The sequence below is a fragment of the Aythya fuligula genome, chromosome 9, assembly GCF_009819795.1.
Source record: "Aythya fuligula isolate bAytFul2 chromosome 9, bAytFul2.pri, whole genome shotgun sequence".
NCBI lineage: Eukaryota > Metazoa > Chordata > Aves > Anseriformes > Anatidae > Aythya > Aythya fuligula.
The window spans coordinates 13438354-13458061 of NC_045567.1; the positions used below are offsets into that span (position 1 = coordinate 13438354).

Consider the following 19708-nt stretch of genomic DNA (forward strand, 5'->3'; position numbering starts at 1 on the left):
GTAGAGACTGGCTTTTATTACCTAGCTAGAGCTTTAAATAGAGCATTAATAATGCTTAAAAAAAAAAAAAAAAAAAAAAACTAAGGAGAGCGAAGCGATACTATCAATATGGGAAAACTGAGAGCTGTGCTGCCTTGTTTCTCCAAAATGACATGGGAAATCGGGGAATAAATTTTTGGAGACTGCCTCTTTTTTTGTTTGTTTGTTTGTTTTTGTATTCCTTTCTGATGAGCATCCAAGCACCGATATAAGGTAGCAAAGTGGAGGTAGCACCTTTGTCCCTTCTGTTTCTGGGCGGCCGCTGCGCCCCTCGCGGGCAGCAGGGGGAGCCGGAGCCCAGGGCAGCGGGAGGGCTGCGGGTCCGGCTGGGGCTGCGGTGCCCGAAGTGCCCCTAAAGCTGATCAATCTTGCGGTGTTCGGGGGCTGCCAGTCAAGGTCAGAGGCAAACCAGTTGCAGAAAGCACTGTGCACAACTTGGGCGGCAGGGAACCAGCAGCAGATGAACTGCACGGCAATCCCTGCTCTGGATGGGAACTCCTTTGGCTGTGTTTAACTGAAAGCATCGAGGAATTTCAGTGTCGAGGCCAAAACGCTATTTTAAAGATATAAAAAGTACGAAAAATTTAATAAATTAATACTACGTTTGGTCAACTTCCCTAAAGTTTAGTATGTGAGGCCAAACTAGGCCCTTCAGTCTTTCCAGCTAACTCCTTTGTGCAAAGCAGACTGTGCAGCTCGAGAGTCACTGCTGCCTGGTCTTGGGATGGTGGCTGAGAGCCCTCATCCTTCCAGTCTTCCAAACAGCACACTTCTGAGATAGGAAGAAGACAACTCCAGGTCAAGGAGGTTTAGCTCCAGGTCAAGGGTCAGCTCTGGTGTCAGGGCTCGGGGTCAGCTCTGGTGTGGAGGCTCCGGTGTTGAGGGTCTGGGGTCAAGGGCCTAGGGTGAGTGTCCAGTGTTGGGGATCCAGGGTCAGAGGTCCAGGGTCAAGGGTTCGGGGTTGGTGCTCAGGGTTAGCTCCAGGTCTGGGATCTGTTCTGGGGGTTGTTTTGTCAGGGTCAGCTCCAGGGTTGGGGTCAACTCCGGGGTCTGAGGCTTAAGTCCGAGGCTTGGGGTTAGCTCTGGGGTGGGGGCTCAGGGTCAGCTCCAGGGTCTGCTCTGGGGTCAAAGGTCTGGGGTCAGCTCTGGGTTCAGGGGCTCGGGGCCTGGGCCTGGCCCTAGGATCACCCCCAGGTCTGGGCACGGGGTTGAGGGTTCAGAGTCAAGGGGCCAGGGCTGGGGCTTGGAATTGGGGTTGGGAATTAGATTTAGTTCTGGGTCCATATCTGAGGTCCATTTTGGGGCTCGGAGTCAGCTCTGGGCTGGGGACTGCTGGGTCAAGGGTCTGGGTCTGGGGCTCAGTGTTAGGGCTTGGGGTAGGTGCTCAGGTTCAACTCTGTGTCAAGGGCTTGGGATCAGGTCTGGGTTGGGGGCTCTGTGTATCTTTTCTGTTCTTCCTTTTGTCTTTTCTGTGTATCATTGTGTATCTTTTCTGTTCTTCCAGGATTCATTTGTCAGGAAAGATGACCATGAAATCCGAGGGCTGTGGACAACCATCAACCAGCTGGTTGTTGCAGATGCCTTTGGTCACGTCATTCGTCCTTTTAACTCGCTCTTTCCTTTATCTTGAGTTGAATTTTTGTGCAGTGCTATGTTGGCAGTGGTAACATTGCTGGCAAGGTGTTTTTGACTAAAAACGATCTTAACTGTAGTAGTGAATTCACTGAGTGTGGCTTTGTGGAATGACTCCCATGATCACAAGTTTTTTTTTTTGTTTGTTTGTTTGTTTGTTTGTTTGTTTTTTTCCTTTGTCACAGACAGGAGAAAAGCTCTTTCCAGAGAAATGGAGAAGGAATTAATTATACCTCTGCCTCCTCCTGTGAGACCAGAAGACACTGAGTCAACTGTAAGCTGCCATTCTCAGGAGACATACTCAGAGTCTCGGATTCCTTCTCTGCCTGCCCCCCAGGGCCTTAGGGATGAGAAATCTTAGGCTTAATGTTTTCCCCTATGAAATACTGTTGCCTTAAGGGGCGTAGCTGACTAACTGCTACGGGTCTGGTTGGATTCAGGGTACTGAACTATCACGGTCACAAATTCACCTAAATAACATAGCATGTCCTCGATCTAGTTGTGTTCAGTAAGAACTGTCATGGCTAGGAACAAAGCAATGAAGGGCAGTGTATTAACAGCAACGGGGACACAGGTTCTTTGGATTGTCAGCGATAAATTCACTGTCTGCAAAAGCAAGTGAGCATGCATGAAATGCACAGGTGCTTATCCTGGCTATTAATGCGTTAAAAGGAACAAAGGCTCCAGAGATTTCTAAGTTTCCATGAAGACACCTGGTACAACCAAGTGTTCAAATCTTACCCCACGACATCCCAATGTGGGGGGAAGAGAGGGTCAGCCTGCTGACAGATCCCACAAGTCAGAAAGGCATCCTTTGTGATGGATTTTCCCTTACGTCCCCTTCCTCTGAAGCCAATTTACATTATCCACTGATCTGTTCTCTTTAGTGACCAGCGATAGGACCCGAGGGAATGGTGTCAGGCTGGGGCAGGAGAGGCGCAGGCTGGCCATCAGGAAGAGGTTCTTCACCAAGAGGGTGGTCGTGCACTGGAACAGGCTCCCCAGGGACATAGTCACTGCACCGAGCCTGTTGGAGTCTAAGAAGTGTTTGGGCTGTGCGCTGCGTCACATGGTCTGAATTTTGGGTAGACCTGTGTGGTGCCAGGAGTTGGACTTGGTGATCCTTGTGGGTCCCTTCCAACTCGGGATATTCTATGATTATTTTCTGTCCTTTTAAGTGGAGCTGAGTGACTCTAGTCAGGCACATCTTGGTTATGATTGGTAAAAAGTTTTCTTGCTTTTGTTTAAAGGAGAAATTCAGAGCGTGCCCTCAGTGAGGGGCGGTCACACCTTGGGGGCACGGAGCTTCTGTGATGGAGCTGTGTTTTGGTATTATAACGATGATACAATGAGAAAAAGTCCACTAGAATACAACATTTCTTCGAAAACACGACAGGTGGTTGGCTCAGGGTGCAGCTGATGGGGCTCGGTGTGCACGAGAGCGCCGGGTCCCCACCCCGCACAGGGCCCGGCCGCGGGGTCTCCGCTCCCCGCCCCGCGCGGTGCCTCAGGGCCCGGCCCCGCCCCCGGAGCTCCCCCGCGGCTCGCGGAGCTGCAGGCCCGGGGCGCTCGGTGCTGCCGCCTGCTGGCCACAGGGGGTACTGCAGGCGGAGGGATGCGCATGCGCTGTAGCAGCCGCCGGGCTTCGTGCCCCGCGGCATGCCGGGAGATGTAGTTTTTCGCGTTTCTGCCGCTCTCAGGTGCGGTGGGCGCTGCTGGCACTGCCCCAGGGCTCCCTCCCTGTCCCCTGGAACCCGAATTTTCCCATTTTTCCTCGCCCTTGCCAGGTGCTGCTACAGAAATTCCCCTCCTGCAGGGCGGCACCCGGTAACGTTTTGATTCCGGACAATGTGGGTGTGCTGCCAAGCACCGGGATCCCCGCACACCGAGGGGACCTCCCGAGGCTCCCCCTTTCCCTCCCTTACCTCATGCTTTGTCCATCTCCGGCCATGCCCCTCACAGAGCTGCAGAACCGCGGGTCAGGACCCCACACTGGCTCCGTCCAGCAGTACGCCTCAGTCACACCACGCAGTCTCACCCGACCCCACAGCAATACTCAATATTTCTCACCCTGCTCTGTGCAGTGACCGGATCAATTCTTAAACCCGGAGTGCCCACCTTCTGCCCTTCCCCAGCACTTTGTGGATCCCACCTCTTTAACCAGCCCCGGGCCCTCTGTCAGCTCCCCACAGAACCCCCACCATCGATGCACAGACCCCTGAAACCAGCGGGGCCTGCCTTCCTGCTGCTGCGGCAGTGGGGCTCCCCGGTAGGTGATGAGCCCCCAAATTGTGAGAAACACTCTGCAGCCAATAACAGGCTCAGGCGAGGATCTCAGTGAAGTAGCAGTTTCTTCGTGATTGCAATGGTGGGCGCCCCACAAGCAGGAGCGCACCTACCAGCTCCATAACATGGTTTATATCCTTTTTTCAGCGACCAGAACCCTCCCCTGCTTCCCCACCACTGAGTAATCCAGGTGCACAACCTATCTGATGCTTCACAGACAATGCATGGCCTTCACTTGCTGGCCTGTTAAATTTCAAATTTCTGTTGACCTTTTCCCTGTTTGCAGTGGCAATGTTTCTTCCCTTATCTGACTTGACACCGTGATTTTCACCTAATTGCTCTAAGGAATCTGGTTGTCTGCATTTTACAAGGTAATCTGCTAAGCTTTCTTATCACTGCAAGCATATTTTAATGCCACATTCCTTACCTTTAAACAATGTAACTCTGTGCAAAAACATTTTTATTCCAACACTCCTAACAGCACAAGGGGCCGGAAAGTAATTCAGCACCGGGCACGCATGCAAGGAAAGGCGAACTGCTGCCCCTTCTTTATTATACTGAGCAAATACGAGCATAACTCCTTTTTTTTTTTTTTTTTTTTTTTGAACAGCTTTTGTGGAGAGTTGTGTTCATGCAGATAATTATAATTCAGTGTAGGAAGAAAATATGGATGTGAAATTATCATAATTCCTTCCTACAGCCAAATTCCTTGGAAAAACACAGGTGATCGTTCCAACCATCTGTAAAAGTGAAGATAAAAGGCACCTCACACCTTTCAGGCAGAAATGCACACGCTAATTTATGTATTTAATATATGAACTATGCATCTGATCACTAAAATTTATCCCAGAAAGCCATGGCCAAGGAGCTTCAAGTGAAAGGCCATAAACGTCACAGAATCCTGGCCCACAGACCTCAGATTCAAGCCTAGCATTGTAGCTGTTATATCGTGCCCCTGCTTGCTACTGCTGCCACAGCTTTAAAATCTAAAATCAAAATAGCCGGAGGCTGTATTTTGACTCCTCTCTTAAACCCAGATAACCTTGCAGCAAATGAAACATAAGGAAAAGCTGGGAATTGCATGCAAAGAAGCAAGGAGAGAGAGTACTATTTTCCAGGAAAAGTAAGAAACCATGTAGCTTAATGATCAGGCCAAAGTCTGGATAAATTATAATTACTTTTCTTGTTTATTTCTTAGGTTCCATTTATTTACATTATTTATGTCTGTTTTTATCCGGTTTGCTTTGTTTTTTAGTTATGTTGAATGTCTTTTCATCCCAGGATCATGAGGTGGTAGCTGTAGTCAGGAGGAGGCTGCCTGCCAGCAGCACAGCAACATTTGTTGTTATTGCAGCTATGGATAAAAATAAGAACTGAATACCACAAACCAATTGACACAGAAACACATAATCAGTTGTGAGCTACTTTGTTTCTCTAACAGAAAATATAAGTTTCATTCACAGGCACTCAGATAACCCCGTATAGGAGGACAGCCACAAGTTTCCTGATGACAAGGGAAAACGACTTCTCTCCAAAGCCAGCGAGAGTACTGATTGTGGAAAGTCAACAAGCTCAGTGGATGAACACATTTGGCTTTGTTCTTTCCTATGCCAGTAGGTAGTCCCTCCAAGTCTCTCTGGCCTTCCTTTTCCTCCAGCGACTTTGGTGATTCCCCCTACTTTCTTCTTCTGGAAGCTGGAGGACCTTGTACATGGCAGAAGCAGTATTTTGGATGGCACATACTCTCTCTGTCCACAGCCTGTCCATCCTTTGTGCACTTACCTCTTCTGTCAGCAGAGCTCAGGAGAAACTGTTGCCCCCAACAAGGTGAGGATAGGATAAGCAGGGATGAAGGAGTTGGAACGTTACCAGCATGGAGGCCAGGGTGGATTCACTAGACAAGATTTTTGATACTGCCTTCCAAGATGCAAAAATTCTTCTACAGATCAGAAACCCAGTATCCATCTAACAGCATCTGAGAATCCTTCAGCCCAGCATAATTCCACATCAGAAACAACTGCAGAGATGCTCCAGTTTTGGATTGGTCTTGTAAGCCATGCAGGCACAGTATTGATGGCTTCTGTCCCAAATTCTACCCCATTCACATGAACAGGGTTAGCTTCCAAACCCACCCCACTCCCCTGATAAGCAGATGCTGTTAGCACCTTGCCTGCAAAGAGGCAGGAAGAAGCATTAAAATGTTAGCCCAACACGTTATCCAAATAGAAGCTCATCTGAAAGTGGTAGGCAGGGGTGGCCTGGAAGTTGCCATTTACACCGTGTTAGTCCAAGTCTTGTAACTGATATAAAATAAGGAACAAAACAACAGTAGTCAATAGTAGGTGCTGTTGTATCATCTTATTACCTGACCCAGAGCACTGTGGTGTTTGCATCCCTTCAAGGGACTCAATATATTCACTCTCCAGCCACTCTTTGTATGTCCTCCTCTCTTTTACAGGCACAATCTCAACAGCAGAATCCTTGAAGATCAAGTTTTTTCCATGGAAGGTTGAAGAATCGAACATTTTGAATCCATTTCCATTGCTGTCATTTCCAAAATACTCCTGACAAGAATGCAAAATTTTCATTATTTTGCAAGATTAAGTGCTATATTTCCCTAGTACAACATGAAAGGTGATAGGAACTATTTAGCAGATGAGAAGTTCACACACAACTGCAGGATCTGTGTTTACTTTTAGTATCTACTATATAATCTACTCTAGTAGATTATATACAGAATCCTGTCATTGGCAATTACAAGAATTTTGGTTCTTGTTACTATCTAGAAAGAGCTGTACTTTTAAAACATTTTTCTGTGCAAGTATTGAGTAACACAGGGTTTGCCTGGGAGTGATCAAAAGCCCAGCACGGAGATACCCAGTATTGTTTTTAAACTAGTCAACTGCAGTATTGACAGGAATCTAGCTGTGGCAGCCAGGTATAGTCTGCCTAGATGGTTTACATATACATGACTGCAGTGTAAATATGCCCAGCGACGTTCTGTTACTATACACTGTTGTATTGCTAGGAAAATTCCCTTATGGAAAAGTTTTGGTGTGTACTGTTAGACTTAAAAGTAATTCCATTTTGGAAAACACCTTAAGCTTCAGGAAGGTTACTACTGAAACCACTGGCTGGGCGAAAAGTTGAAATCTCTTGTGCACCAGAGTGGTTTTACCAGGAGAACTACAAGGGATGCGTTTTATGTTCTCCTTCCCACTCCAAAAGGACTCTGCATGGTGCACATGCTACTAGTACCATGACATAGGGGACATAATACAGCAGTACGATGCTACTAGTACCATGACATAGGGGACATAATACAGCAGTACAGCCTTACTGTCTTTATCCTTGGTTTGTGTTAGACCATATCAAACTCCCGCATAGAATAAATATGTAATTAATACCTGGGCCTTGTCCAGTAGTCCATATATAGCAAAAATGTTGGTATCTGGGTGAACCATAATGGCCTGAGCTGGCACCCGAGCCAGGTGACACTGAGCAAACTGGGTGACTTCAGCACGGGCACCATTTCGACACAGTAACTGGAAATCACTGGACTTCAAGTTACGGGCCCAACTTTCCGTGTTCTTACCTGAAAGAAGAAACTAGTCACTGTCACACTCATCGAATGCTTTAGAGCAATAATACTCAACAAAAATAACTGAATTATAATAAGGAGACGTGAAAAACTAAATACCATCTGTGTTCTCAAACACGGTCGAGTGCTTCACAAAGGCCACATCCCCAGAGTCCTGTGCTAGGCACCTTTAGAAAATGTGAGAGAGAAGTTCAGTTCAAAGCATCTTTATTGGGACCACATAATTTCTAATAACCAACAGATTTAGAAATCAGCTTTGCATATACTCCTGCAAATAAATCCACTGGACCCTAAAGTAATGAGGAAAAACAGAGCAAGAAGTGAAACATCTTGAAATGAGAGAAAACTAACATCTTTGCAAGGCTTAAAAAATAAATAAAGAATTTCGAGAGAGTAATACAGCAGCAAATAGTGATTCATAATGGTGTGAGAAAGGACAATAAAAAGGGCCAACATTAGATAAGCAAAGGAACAGAAGATGTGTGATACTCAGCGCTGCATTCCCCAATTGGTAACAACAGCTTTCACACCTTCCTTTTAAAACACACACAAAGTATATCTCATTGAGACTTATGTTTTCAGGAAGCATTGCCTAAACCAGGATCATTAAGCCCACCGATCAGGAAGACGTAAAGCTGTAACTGAGCAAGGATTACACAGTACCAAACATGAAGAAAAATTATTCTTGTTAACAATTACTGAGAATAAATTCTGCATTTACCTGGTTAAACATGAACAGTTATAAACAAAGTTATTATTACCACAGAGCTGACACACCAGTCACCTTCCATACATAACTCATTCTTGTTTCAGAGATCACAAAGCATTACAGCTAGACCCATCCATTCCTCATAGCAGATTGCCGCCCTCCATTTTTGCCTCACAATCTAACTAATCTTTAAAATCTTTTTTTTAAAACCTAACTAATCTTTAAATCTTTTTAATTAATCTTAAAAGGCTCCAAGTCTTTGGGTATGGCTTATCATTTGGTGACTGGTAGCTAGCTCTGTTAATCTGTGAAGTATGGCAGAGGATACAGTTTGCCTGTAAGGCCCGTACCACAGCAAAGCAACTGGACATAGCTAAATAGATTTGTGAAAAAAAAACTAAGTCCAGCATTTGAATATCTACTGGGCAACTGCTGTTTGAGTCTCCTCCCCTGAAGGAAGACTCGCTCACTGCCAGCTCTGTTACATGCACCATTACCGTCAGAGGTGAAGGTCAGCAAAAAGAATTGTTACTTCCCGATCTACCCAAAGACTTGGGGCTTTGAAACTTAATGGCCTCACATGTAGATGTCCACTGTTACACAGTATTTATTTTATTTGTTATTAAGTATTTCTTCCGTTTCACACAATTTCCACCCCATACCTTGTTCTGAAGAGGATTTGGTATTTGAACATAGCCACTCGTGCTGTTCAGAAACCTATTTTTGCATACAGCTACAAATGGGTAAGGGCAGTGAAGGGGCACACACACAGAGCTCCCTGTTTCTAGCTTGCCACGCTCAGCACAGACTCTCAGCAGCCAGACCCTGACTACCATTTACCTTTTTCCTTGCATAAACTCTTTATGGATGACCTGACCAGAGCAGTAGAGACTGCCATGCTATAAAGCAACACTGGAGACTGATGACAATGCACATGCTCCTCACTAGGTGGGTGTCTTTTACACGGGAAAGAGAAACATGGCTTTGGCTGTCAGTCATCTGCTTGGCTGTGGGCCAGGACGCTGGAAAAAGGCTCTGATATACACGTACACACACAGAGATCTCTGCATTGCTATGACCAGCCAGCATCTTATAAAGGGGAAGGCTGCTGCTGTTTCCAGTAGGCTGTTTTTAAAAAAGAATTATGCTTTTTGCTGACTGGGATGCAGAACAGTTCCTCATTGTGTTTTGACAAACTGACGGAGTAAATAACCACCATATGTATTAATTACCTGAAGGCTCCACTGTAGCTGTAATAACGTTCTTGGCTACTTGCACTGCATTTATTGTTTCCACTATCATCTCCAATGCACAGTTGACAAAGTTTTGATGGGTAATTATCCTGATTAGCTGAAGGCACACAGCTTGCAGAGAAAAACTCACTCACAGCTTAAAAAAAAATAAATACAAAAAAACCAATATAGTAAGTGGAAGGCACAGCTTTTCACACCAAAGGGTAGTTACACTGTCATTAAGTTATAACCAATGGTGATTTTAGTAGCACACTAGAAACATGAGTTATAGCTATTTTACTGGAATTCATAAATTAAAACTTCTAAAATATTTTCAAAGCATCATCTAACTCATTATGTAATGAAAGTAAATAGCTCCCTGGAAGACAGGAAATGTACAAGCAAATTTAGAACCGTTGCTTGTTCCACTACTACCGTACCTTTCTCCACTACTACAAAAAGGTTGAAAATAAATGCAATAAAATTCAGGACAAGTATACTTCGTTTAATGCAATGACATCCCAGAGCTAGAAGTACTACCTAGAGGGGATACATCTGTATCCTGTTATTGTCATCTGACTTGTGTCCATATCCTCAAGCAAGAGCTGAGATGGACATGTGCAAAAGCAGGGTTTTCAACACTAAATGATAAACTTAAAGTTCATTAAATTAAAAAAAAAAAAAAAGAGAGAGAGAGACACTTCAATTACATTTCTGAAGACTGGAATAAACCTTTGTAGTTTGATATACTGAAGGCCAGGACTACCATTGAGATGGATCTGGACAAACTGGAAAAACACACTGACAGGAATCTTGGAAGGTGAATGCAGAATCCTGCTTTTAGGTTGGAATAACCCCATGAGAGGCTGAGAGGCTGAAAAGCAGCTCGTAAAAAAAAGGACTGGAGGGTCCAAGTGGAAAACAAGTTGACCAAGAGTTAGGATTCTGCTTTTTTTGGCTAACAGACAGAAATGACAGCAAGGAAAATTTTGATTAGGTATAAGGAAAAATTCTTTACACCAAGGATCGTCCAAAATCTGGACAAGGGCCCAGACAGGCTGTAGAACCTCCATCCTCAGAGTTGCTCAAAACTTGCCTGGGCATGGCCCTAGGCAATCTGATCTAACTGGACGTGCTTTGAGCAGTGGGCTGGACTAGATGACCTTTCCAACCTGAATTAACCAACAATTTTTTTTTGACAAAGGAAAGAGGGAAAGGAATCCTTTCCTCCTACATCTGTTAGATGTAACATTCTCAGCATGACCCCTCCATTAGTCTAATCACGTGGCAAACTTAAAATTTGCCAAATTGTTACATTAAAAATGCAGCACCCCTTTGCGAACAAATTAGCTTAATATAGAGCTATGCAATATTGAAACTGTACTTCCCTAGTGGAAGTTTGTAATTGGATTATTATTGTATTTTTGATACATGATATCATCATCTTACCTTGAGGAATATTGCAGTCTTTGGGCTTAATAATGCCCTTCTTAATTAGCATACCAATGGGGATATTCCATCCAGCAGTTCTCCCCAGTCCTGTGTGGCAGGACTTCTTCCCTTTCAGGTCACTGATGGAGAATGCATTGGATGGATTCCGTTTCACTAATGCCACAGCATAGTATGCATTGCTGTTGTCATCAGCTTGCAGAAAGAAAAAAAATGTATTATTGCTTTCCTTAATCATTCCCACTGCTTAATGACAATGTACATAACCATTACACTTATCTGGTGCCAACTTCAATTGCACCGACTATCAGCCAGTCAGGAATTATGAACACACACAATTATCTTCATTTGTCTACTCCATGATGTTGCATTCACTCATGGCCTATATGCTTGAACTGAGTAAACTGCAGAGGAATACAAGCATTTGGTTAATGCTAGTTGTTATGTACATAACCTTCAAAAATGGCATTTGAGTCATTAGTGACTTAACAAAACTGCTCTAAGAAGTTGTTTTTAATGTGACAATTCAAAACTGTGTTACAACTTCCATGAGTTTTGCAGCACATTGAAACTTTGCCTTATTCACAAAACTCCCATAAGCTCTTTTTTCATCAATGACTATGAAGCAGTCACGTCGATGAGGAGTAATTTGTTTTTAACTGGAATCCATTGTGTAATTTCTGTATCGTTCTTATTAAAGTTACTTTGATTTTGTGAATACTCATTTTCCAATGCAGAATTGAAAAGACAAATAGATCCGTGTAAGACTTGAAACTGCGGAAGACTCATCCTGGTCCAACAGCAGGACACAAAAAAGTTGCCACAAACTCATTGTAGGAACTCAACCCATACTTATTTCCTCCTCTGTCCATGATGTGATGACAATTAATATTTATTTCCTCTGCAAATAGCTTTTCTAGCAAGACCCGGGAACAGAGGCTGTGCTTTTAGATCTGTTTTCAACCTGGGAAAGTAAGGCCTATATTTTTATTTCCTGACCTTCTTACCAGAGTAACTTTCTCCAGCAGCTGGTACAAGGCCATATGTCTTCCCAGCTGTGTAAATATCAGCTCCACCCAGAGCTACAACATCACTTTCCTTTTTCTGAAAAATAAAATATACGATTTCTGTGAAAAAACAGCAAACACCTTCCCTGCTACAATGATGACAAAGAACTCCAGCATCATACCCATTGCATCTCAACAGATAAGTCTGGTAGCAAACAAGCAATCTGCTCTAACTAAACCCCCCCAAACACGAGTACACATCAGTGAAAGGAGCTTTCAGACAAAGGCTACAGCTAGATGGGCAACGATACCTTTGTTACACTGGAAGAGCAGCAGGGTTCAGGCCCATTCATACCATATGAGTTACAGATCACCCCCTTGAAATCCAACATTGCCTAATCATCACCTAAGAGCACATCTCTCTAAATCCTACCTAGAGAGAGAAGCTTGTGTTAATTGGTTTATTATTGCACAAGGCTAGTAGCAGCCTACCTGGATCAGCTCCATGCACTCTTCTTTTGTCTTGGCTGAAATACACTGGATTTCTGGTTTCAGATTTTTTTTCCTAAATGAAGTAGCCATTTCACCACATTTCCAAATCTCCTCAGTTGAAATAACACACCAGTTCAGGCTTTCTGGCAATGCTGCAGAAAATTGGAAAGGAAGTATTACAGTTCACTTCCTTTGTAGAAGAGGAGGCGGCATACACACTGCTCCACTGTCACGTGTCAGAGATGTTATTTAAAATGTTCAGTTCTATGTTTCCCTGCTCTCTAGCTTAGACTTACAACTGCTTCAGGTACCACAGAAGTCTCCAGACTAGTGGTATGTCTACATTACAAATCTATCCAGTATGAAAGAACAAGAACTCCTGTGACTGATGATTAGTAAGCACAGCTGCAAGGTGTTAATTGTTTCCAGTCTACTCTCTTAAGAGTGCATCAAAAAAAACCACACTGAACACAGTCTTCCTCACCTAACAGTCACTGAGCAGCCCCCAAAAGAGAGAAGTCCTGGAGGTCAGGGGCTTTGCCACAGCACAGAGCGTGTCTGGGAGGTTCAGTGGCCATAATTATTTACCTGTGCCTCTGAGTATCCCAGGATACACATCAATTCATTTTGATGTTCTTCTGATAGTATTAAAGTCCACAACAGACCAACCTGAGGACTTACACAGTAACACATTACTGGTTCCCCTCTTTAGTGGGTAAGAAATGTAGTACCACGTAGCAGTAACAGTTTACCAGATTTATGTCTCATGTATAACAAAAAGATTTGAAAACGTCTACATCTTGTGACACAAAATGGGCCTATTTGCTCAGGAAAGCATTCTGCAATGTGATCCTGTTTCTAGGTCAAAACCTGCCCTTTCTCCATGCTTGAAGATTAGATTGGCATCTTGCCATAAACCTCAAGAATCAGATGAAGACAATGCAGAATAAGGATGGTCTCCGTGATCAGCTATTCTTGTTCATGGTTTTCAAAAGCAAACCAAAGACAACTTACTGTTGGGGTCACAGCTCAAGCCTTCCATGGCATGAAGATATTCATCACCCAACCATGCCTGGTAATTCTGAGATGTGATTGCAACGAGCTCTGTGGTGGAGTCTCTGAATATAAGATTCTGGGCACCATAGGCTGTGGAGTCAAACATCTGAAACTTTGCGCCTGCATCATTGAATCTTTGCTGTAATGTTAAAGAAAGAAAAATACCTGTCACACATTCCTCTACCTAGTACCGCATATCTACGATGACATAGTTCATGTGCAAGAGATAATCTGTTGCCTACAGAACAAACAAACAACTAAGGTTTTCTTTACTGAAAATCCACAAGTTAAGAATTAGTGAATTAAAAAAAAAAAAAAAAGCAAAAACAAAACAAAACAAAAGATCTCAAGTAATTTTCAACATCCCTGAGTCTTTGAGGGCAAAAATGACCTCCTACGTCCCACTCTGCAAAATTCCCTTCAGGACCCTACTGATGCTGAGTGCCTCCCATACTCCTTCAAACCCCACAGAGCCGAAGGTGCCCAGATATCCTGTCTTCAACTCAGTCAGGTGGGTGGGAGAAACCTTCTCAAATGCAATGCATTGATGAAAAATGGTGTCCTACTTGTCCCTGGTTCAGGAGCTGGAAGATAACTGTTCCATCTGTGTCAGGCCGTACTACCACAGCACGAGCTGGGATTCGGGCCAGGTGGCAGGTTCTCCACTCCGTCACATCAGCCGTGCTACCATTGCGGCACAGAAGCTGGAAGTCCTGGGAACGAAGATTCTGGGCCCAAGAAGAAAGAGTTTTTCCTGAAATCAGACAGAAAATGTGTATGGAATGGATGTCGGGCAGGACTGATATCTCTGGCTCCAAGTCTGCTCTAAGCATCGCATGCACACAGCTCTCCTGAGCATCTTTGAAATATTTCTGACTACAACATAACCTATGCACTTTAGTCTTGTATCTCCAATAAGACAATACACAGTCTAACACTTGTCCGACTGAACTGAACTGTACTGTGGCCTGCAATGGCACCCAGAGCATTCCCAAGTGTAGGTTTACATGCAACCCTTTTTTAAATTTATTTATTCCCCTTCCACTTCTTAACTTCCTGCTAGTTTATGCGGAAATGACTGGGTAGCCACAAGCAACGCTTACATTTGTAACAGCCTGGGTATCAAACCAAGACTTCAGTGCTACTTCTGTTCGTGGTTTTCAAGAGGAAACCAAAGACAACATTCCCTTTCCACAAGCAGCTAAGGATTCCACCTCTCACCCTTAGTGAAGCTAGCAAGTGTTAGGAAAAAAAAAAAAAAAAAAAAAAGAATCAAACACCCATCTCCTGGTGCATACATATATATGGGTACCTCTACTTTCACTATTAGAGCATTTTGCTTGATTACTCAATTCAAAATAAATCAAACATCTGACATTATGCTGTCATCACAGGCACTGTACTTCAGAGCTTGCAGCCACTGCTCAAAAGCTTACCATCAGTGTATTCAGGAACCGTGCTGTGCTTCACAAAAGCAACTGCTCCAGCACCTTCAGCCAAACACCTAATAAATGCAAATATTAATAAGCATTATGAAGCACAGCTTCCATGCACTGAGCACTGCCGACTGACAGCCAGAGAACTGTGCGCTGTGTTCCATCAGCCAGCAGACACTGACCTATTTCCTTGTGCTGAGAGTTTAGCTCAAGGCAGAGACTAGGGGCTGACAGAGCATGAAGTAAACCACTGCTGTCATTTGGTGAACACGGACAACATGTTCTGTGCTGCCTGGGACAAATATCACGACTGCAGGAGAGTTTTCTGTCTAATGCAGTCACAGAATCCTTTGGGGAACTACAAAGAGGGGAGCAAGTGCTTCCCAGGAGTAAATTATATCCCTGCTCAGTCAGTGCTATTACTCAGGGACTGGGAACTGCAATGCAGCATGCAGTCAGGAAGACGGAAAATAGAGCAAAGACTGGTGTGTGAAAATGGAGGGCAGAGAATTCAGAGGATTGTCATGAGAATTCAGTGCAATTGAGGGGAGATAACTGTGAAATAGCTGTGTAGGGTGGCAGCTCAGCTGTCAAATTCTAAGGGTCATCAGGTTTTACTACTTTTAAAAACTGCTGAAACAGACATCCAAGGCTTGTGTCAAAAGTTATTGGACCAAGCAAACAGCAATGGGATTTTGCTGCTCAGTACAAGTGCTAAACATCTAATTTTAACATTCACACCTGAAATAGTGGGTTTAAAATTACTTTTAATAAATCTCTAGGTTCAAATCATGGTCATCCTAACACTAGAGATGTTCTAATGGGACCAGCTGGAAAGTTCTCTGGCTTCAGTTTCCTGACAATGAAGTCTGGACACTATGGCTATGGGTAGAACATAGAGATAAAAAGTGACAGAGCCATGATTCTTACCTGAAGGCCCCACTGTAGTCATAGTATTGTTCCTGTGAATTTCCTTGGCATTTGTTCTGCCCAGACAAATCCCCTTTGCAGAGCTGACAGAGGGATGCGGGATAATTTGCACCATTTGCTCCAGGAACACAGCTTGCACTGAAATATTCACTAACAGCTAGAAGAAAAATTAGAGACATTTTTAGCAACGAATAAATAATGTCCCACAACATCATACTAAAATTTCTACACAGTACATCTCTGAAAATGTTTAAAGAAATACGTTCTGTTCTCAAAAGAGTTTCCTTTCCAAGTTTAATAAAAATTGTCATTTTCATCAGACCTATGTTAGGTCTACTCCATCTTTAAAAGGAGCATCCAAAACACCAAGGAACAAAACAGCAAACAAAACCACACATTTCTGTCCATGTGCTGGGGTCCCAAGAACATACATAAAGATATTGCTGAAGAACAGATATTTGCCCTCTTACCTTTTGGAAGGTCACATCCCATTGCTGTGATGCGCCCACTGTCAATTAGATAACCCACTGGCACATCCCAGCCAGCAGTTCTGTTGATCCCCGTGTGACACGATCTGATACCTTTCAAGCTGTTGATGGTGATATTGGAGCTCTTCTTTACTACAGCCACAGCATAGTATGATGTTCCAATCTCTGCAACACAGGAAGAAAAAGGGGCAAATAAAAGTGGCATGTGTCACTATAATGCTGCTGTGAGGCTGGCTGGTGGCCTCTTGTGGCTCCTCCACCCACAGGCAAGTAATGTTGTTCACACCCCTCTTGAGAACCTGCTGACTGTGGGTACATATTCCCCATTATCTTTGTGCATTGAGATGTCTTAAAGGCCACAAGCAACCTATTCTAACTTTGAAAGTCACCCTGCATAGGAAAGAGGTGGTATTAAGTAAACCAAAAGTTATGTTGTATGATTATACCTTGATCATATACTTCCCCAACAACAGGTTTCAGACCATGCTCCTTCCCGGCCTGGTAAATCAAGCGACCATTCAGCGTCACTGCATCCGCCAAATAATCCTGTGCAGACACAAGGTCAGAATACACGTTGAAGCTTAGTTATTAATATTTCTTAACACTCAGAGGCACAGTATCCATGAACTTAAGAGAAAAGGCCCATATGATACAGTCAATGTCTATATGAGCTCTCTTTCCTCCACAAAGTTCTTTTAAATACACTCAGAAATTATTGAAAAACAATTACTGAGAGGGATTTTACAACTTCAAAACTGCCTTTCTTCAGAAATAGTGCAGAAGCCAGCCCTGGACCATGATGGCCTCACTAGTCTTCACAGTCCAAAGGAACCTTAGATAAGGATCCATGTTTTCTTTCAGCGGCTCTGTGACAGATCTTAAGGGCAATCAATCAGGAGCTTCATTTAACACTAGCTAGTGCCCCAAAGCCTGAAGATTTAAATAAAGTAAATATACTTCTGAGTTCACGCACAGATTGTTTGAAGTGATGTGTTCTGGGGACACAAAATTTGAATGCCAAAGTGTGCACTCAAAAATAGCTGTGAAACCTGTTGGCTTGTACCTCAACAGACAAACAGCCACACATTTGCAGGGGGTAGAGGAGCAGATGGCAGCTGAGCCTTTGAGCTCCCTTTAGATGAAAAGCCTCCTATCAATAGCTTGTGACTAAACCCCAGCATATAAAACACAACACGGGAGAGAAAAAATGTCTATTGTATTTAACTGTCAGTAGTTTACAGACTACAGACCTTAGCTCCTTTAAGTGCATACAATCACATCTGCGGTGGCAAAGCAAGAACAGTGTGGGTATTTTTTTTTTTGAAGCAAGTATTTGCCAATGCATCTAGCAAAAGCACAGGACAATTCACATAGAATTTCTGATTAATATATATGCAATGGAAATGTAAATTAATTATTTTCAGAAACACTTCATTTCTGTGTCACGACACTTGAGGCTTACCTACAGAAGTGTTTAAACACCTGCTGAAGAGTATGACCAAATGAAATTATTACCAGGGTCCCTAGTTTAATATTTAATCATTTCTCAATTTTTAAACATCTTCAAAGAAAAATAAGTGTTTTACTTTATCCATGTGCTAACACATTCACAGAACTAAGTCCAAGTTATGTAGTGTTATAAAACAGCATATCTCTGCTTCTTCAGCCTTCGTGTCCCATCCCCTTTTTGGCTTCAAAGAGCAGAGTTCAGTGCAGATGCAGACTCAGGGGTTCCATACAGCCCTACACAGAGTAGGCCAGTTTAAACATTTAGTAGATTATTACAAGAATGTTTCAGGTCTTAAGGACAAAGTCTTGCCTGAAGCCTTACAGAGAAGATTCATTTTATCAGAAAACTACTTACTCATGTTTTCCACCTGCAGGGTTCTGAGTTCATCTAATCAAGTTTTCTAACAAGATGCACACAGACTATAATCTTTTAACATATTCATCCATATTCCCCTTCCCTCACACTCTGCCAGTGAAAACAGCCGTGACTACCTGCCTCCACATTTCCTCCAGTATCCCCTCGTTGCCCCTCATCCCCTCCTAATGGGGGAATTGTTTTCCAAACACCATTTTGCAAAGCCACATATTTACAGTCTTTAAAGTCTTCCCCAGAGCTGAACTTTTTTCCCCAAACTGAGCACGCTCTGGGCAGCTGAATTCATACAGCTGAGTTTGCATGTCCTCTGCTCACCCTACTTGCTGCTTTGTCTCCCTTTTGTACCCTGTTTGGTATTGGGATATTTGGCTTTATACTCATTTGTATATAAAATTTCCATGCTGGAATCCTGAAAAAGGAGTATTACCCAGAGTTTACTAAAAGACAATCCACTTAATGGCTCAGAAGCACAGCTTTAACTACTGTCTGCACTGTACCACTCCACCCCTTCTTAAGTATCTACTAAATAAATTTAACAATTCTGAAATCAAAGATTACTATTCAGGAATGAATATTAAAGACCTTTACTTGCATTCCTAATGACTGGCCATATGTGACTAGCCAAAGAGAAGAGACAGGGCCATTCTGACATTCAGGTCCATATGTATACTGTTATGCCTTTAAAAAAAAGTATACGTATACACTTTGATTTTTCAAAGACATGAATGCCAGGAAGCATATGGCCATCTGTCCGCATCATCAGACACTCACAGAGCTCTGTACATCACCACGTGGTTTATTTATTAGGCATACAGGGTTATTAAATCACTGACACTTATCACTTACAGCTCACCTTGATCATCTGGGTACAGTTAGCAGCTGACCCTCCCTCTGTACATTCTAGACGGGGAAGGATGCCAGCCCCAGCAAAGGCCTTACTCATATCATTACATTTGGAAAGTTCTTGCTGGGAGACAGTGCACCACCGGACACGTTCCAGGCTGAGAGCTGCAAAGACAACACCAAAAGAAAATATTATAAAATAAATTGGTACCTTTATAACAGAGCTTACCAACTGAAGGTTCCCAAAGAGCCAGCCTTTCATTTTGTTTCTCTCCCCAAAAATGGGGCTCATTCAACAGCGATTTTTCTCATTTCTCCTGCTTTCATTCAGATTAACATGCACTTAATACTGAAGTTATTTGGACTGAAAACAGGATAGGCTCCAACTCAAATGCCATCAGGCTTTAGTATCTATTTCTGACATAAGAAATATGAGTATCGTGGAACAAGTCAGGGCAGCCAGACTGTTATTAAAACTTTGCAGAACAGGACATCTTTGTGTTAACTTTCTGGGGCTGCAAGTTTGTGAGTTTCTGTGCCATCATTCTTTTCAGGGAAAAGCCTAGTTTTGACTTGAAGAAGCTTCTCAGGTTTGTGTTCTGGAGCCACCCTGAAAATGTATA

The 19708-nt window shown here is 43.4% G+C and overlaps 1 protein-coding gene across 1 annotated transcript; it reads right to left on the minus strand.

Moving 5' to 3' along the window:
- Window positions 1-5243: 5243 nt before the first annotated feature.
- On the minus strand, window positions 5244-19708 carry MELTF (melanotransferrin). Its single transcript, XM_032193646.1, has 14 exons — window positions 19096-19708; window positions 16804-16903; window positions 16340-16522; window positions 15870-16026; window positions 14940-15007; window positions 14070-14257; window positions 13462-13642; window positions 12448-12599; window positions 11956-12052; window positions 10949-11143; window positions 9500-9656; window positions 7658-7725; window positions 7365-7552; window positions 5244-6521 (listed from the first exon to the last, which is right to left on the minus strand). Exons 1-14 carry the CDS (start codon window positions 19375-19377, stop codon window positions 6240-6242), a joined length of 2298 nt encoding a protein of 765 aa, XP_032049537.1. The 5' UTR covers window positions 19378-19708; the 3' UTR covers window positions 5244-6239.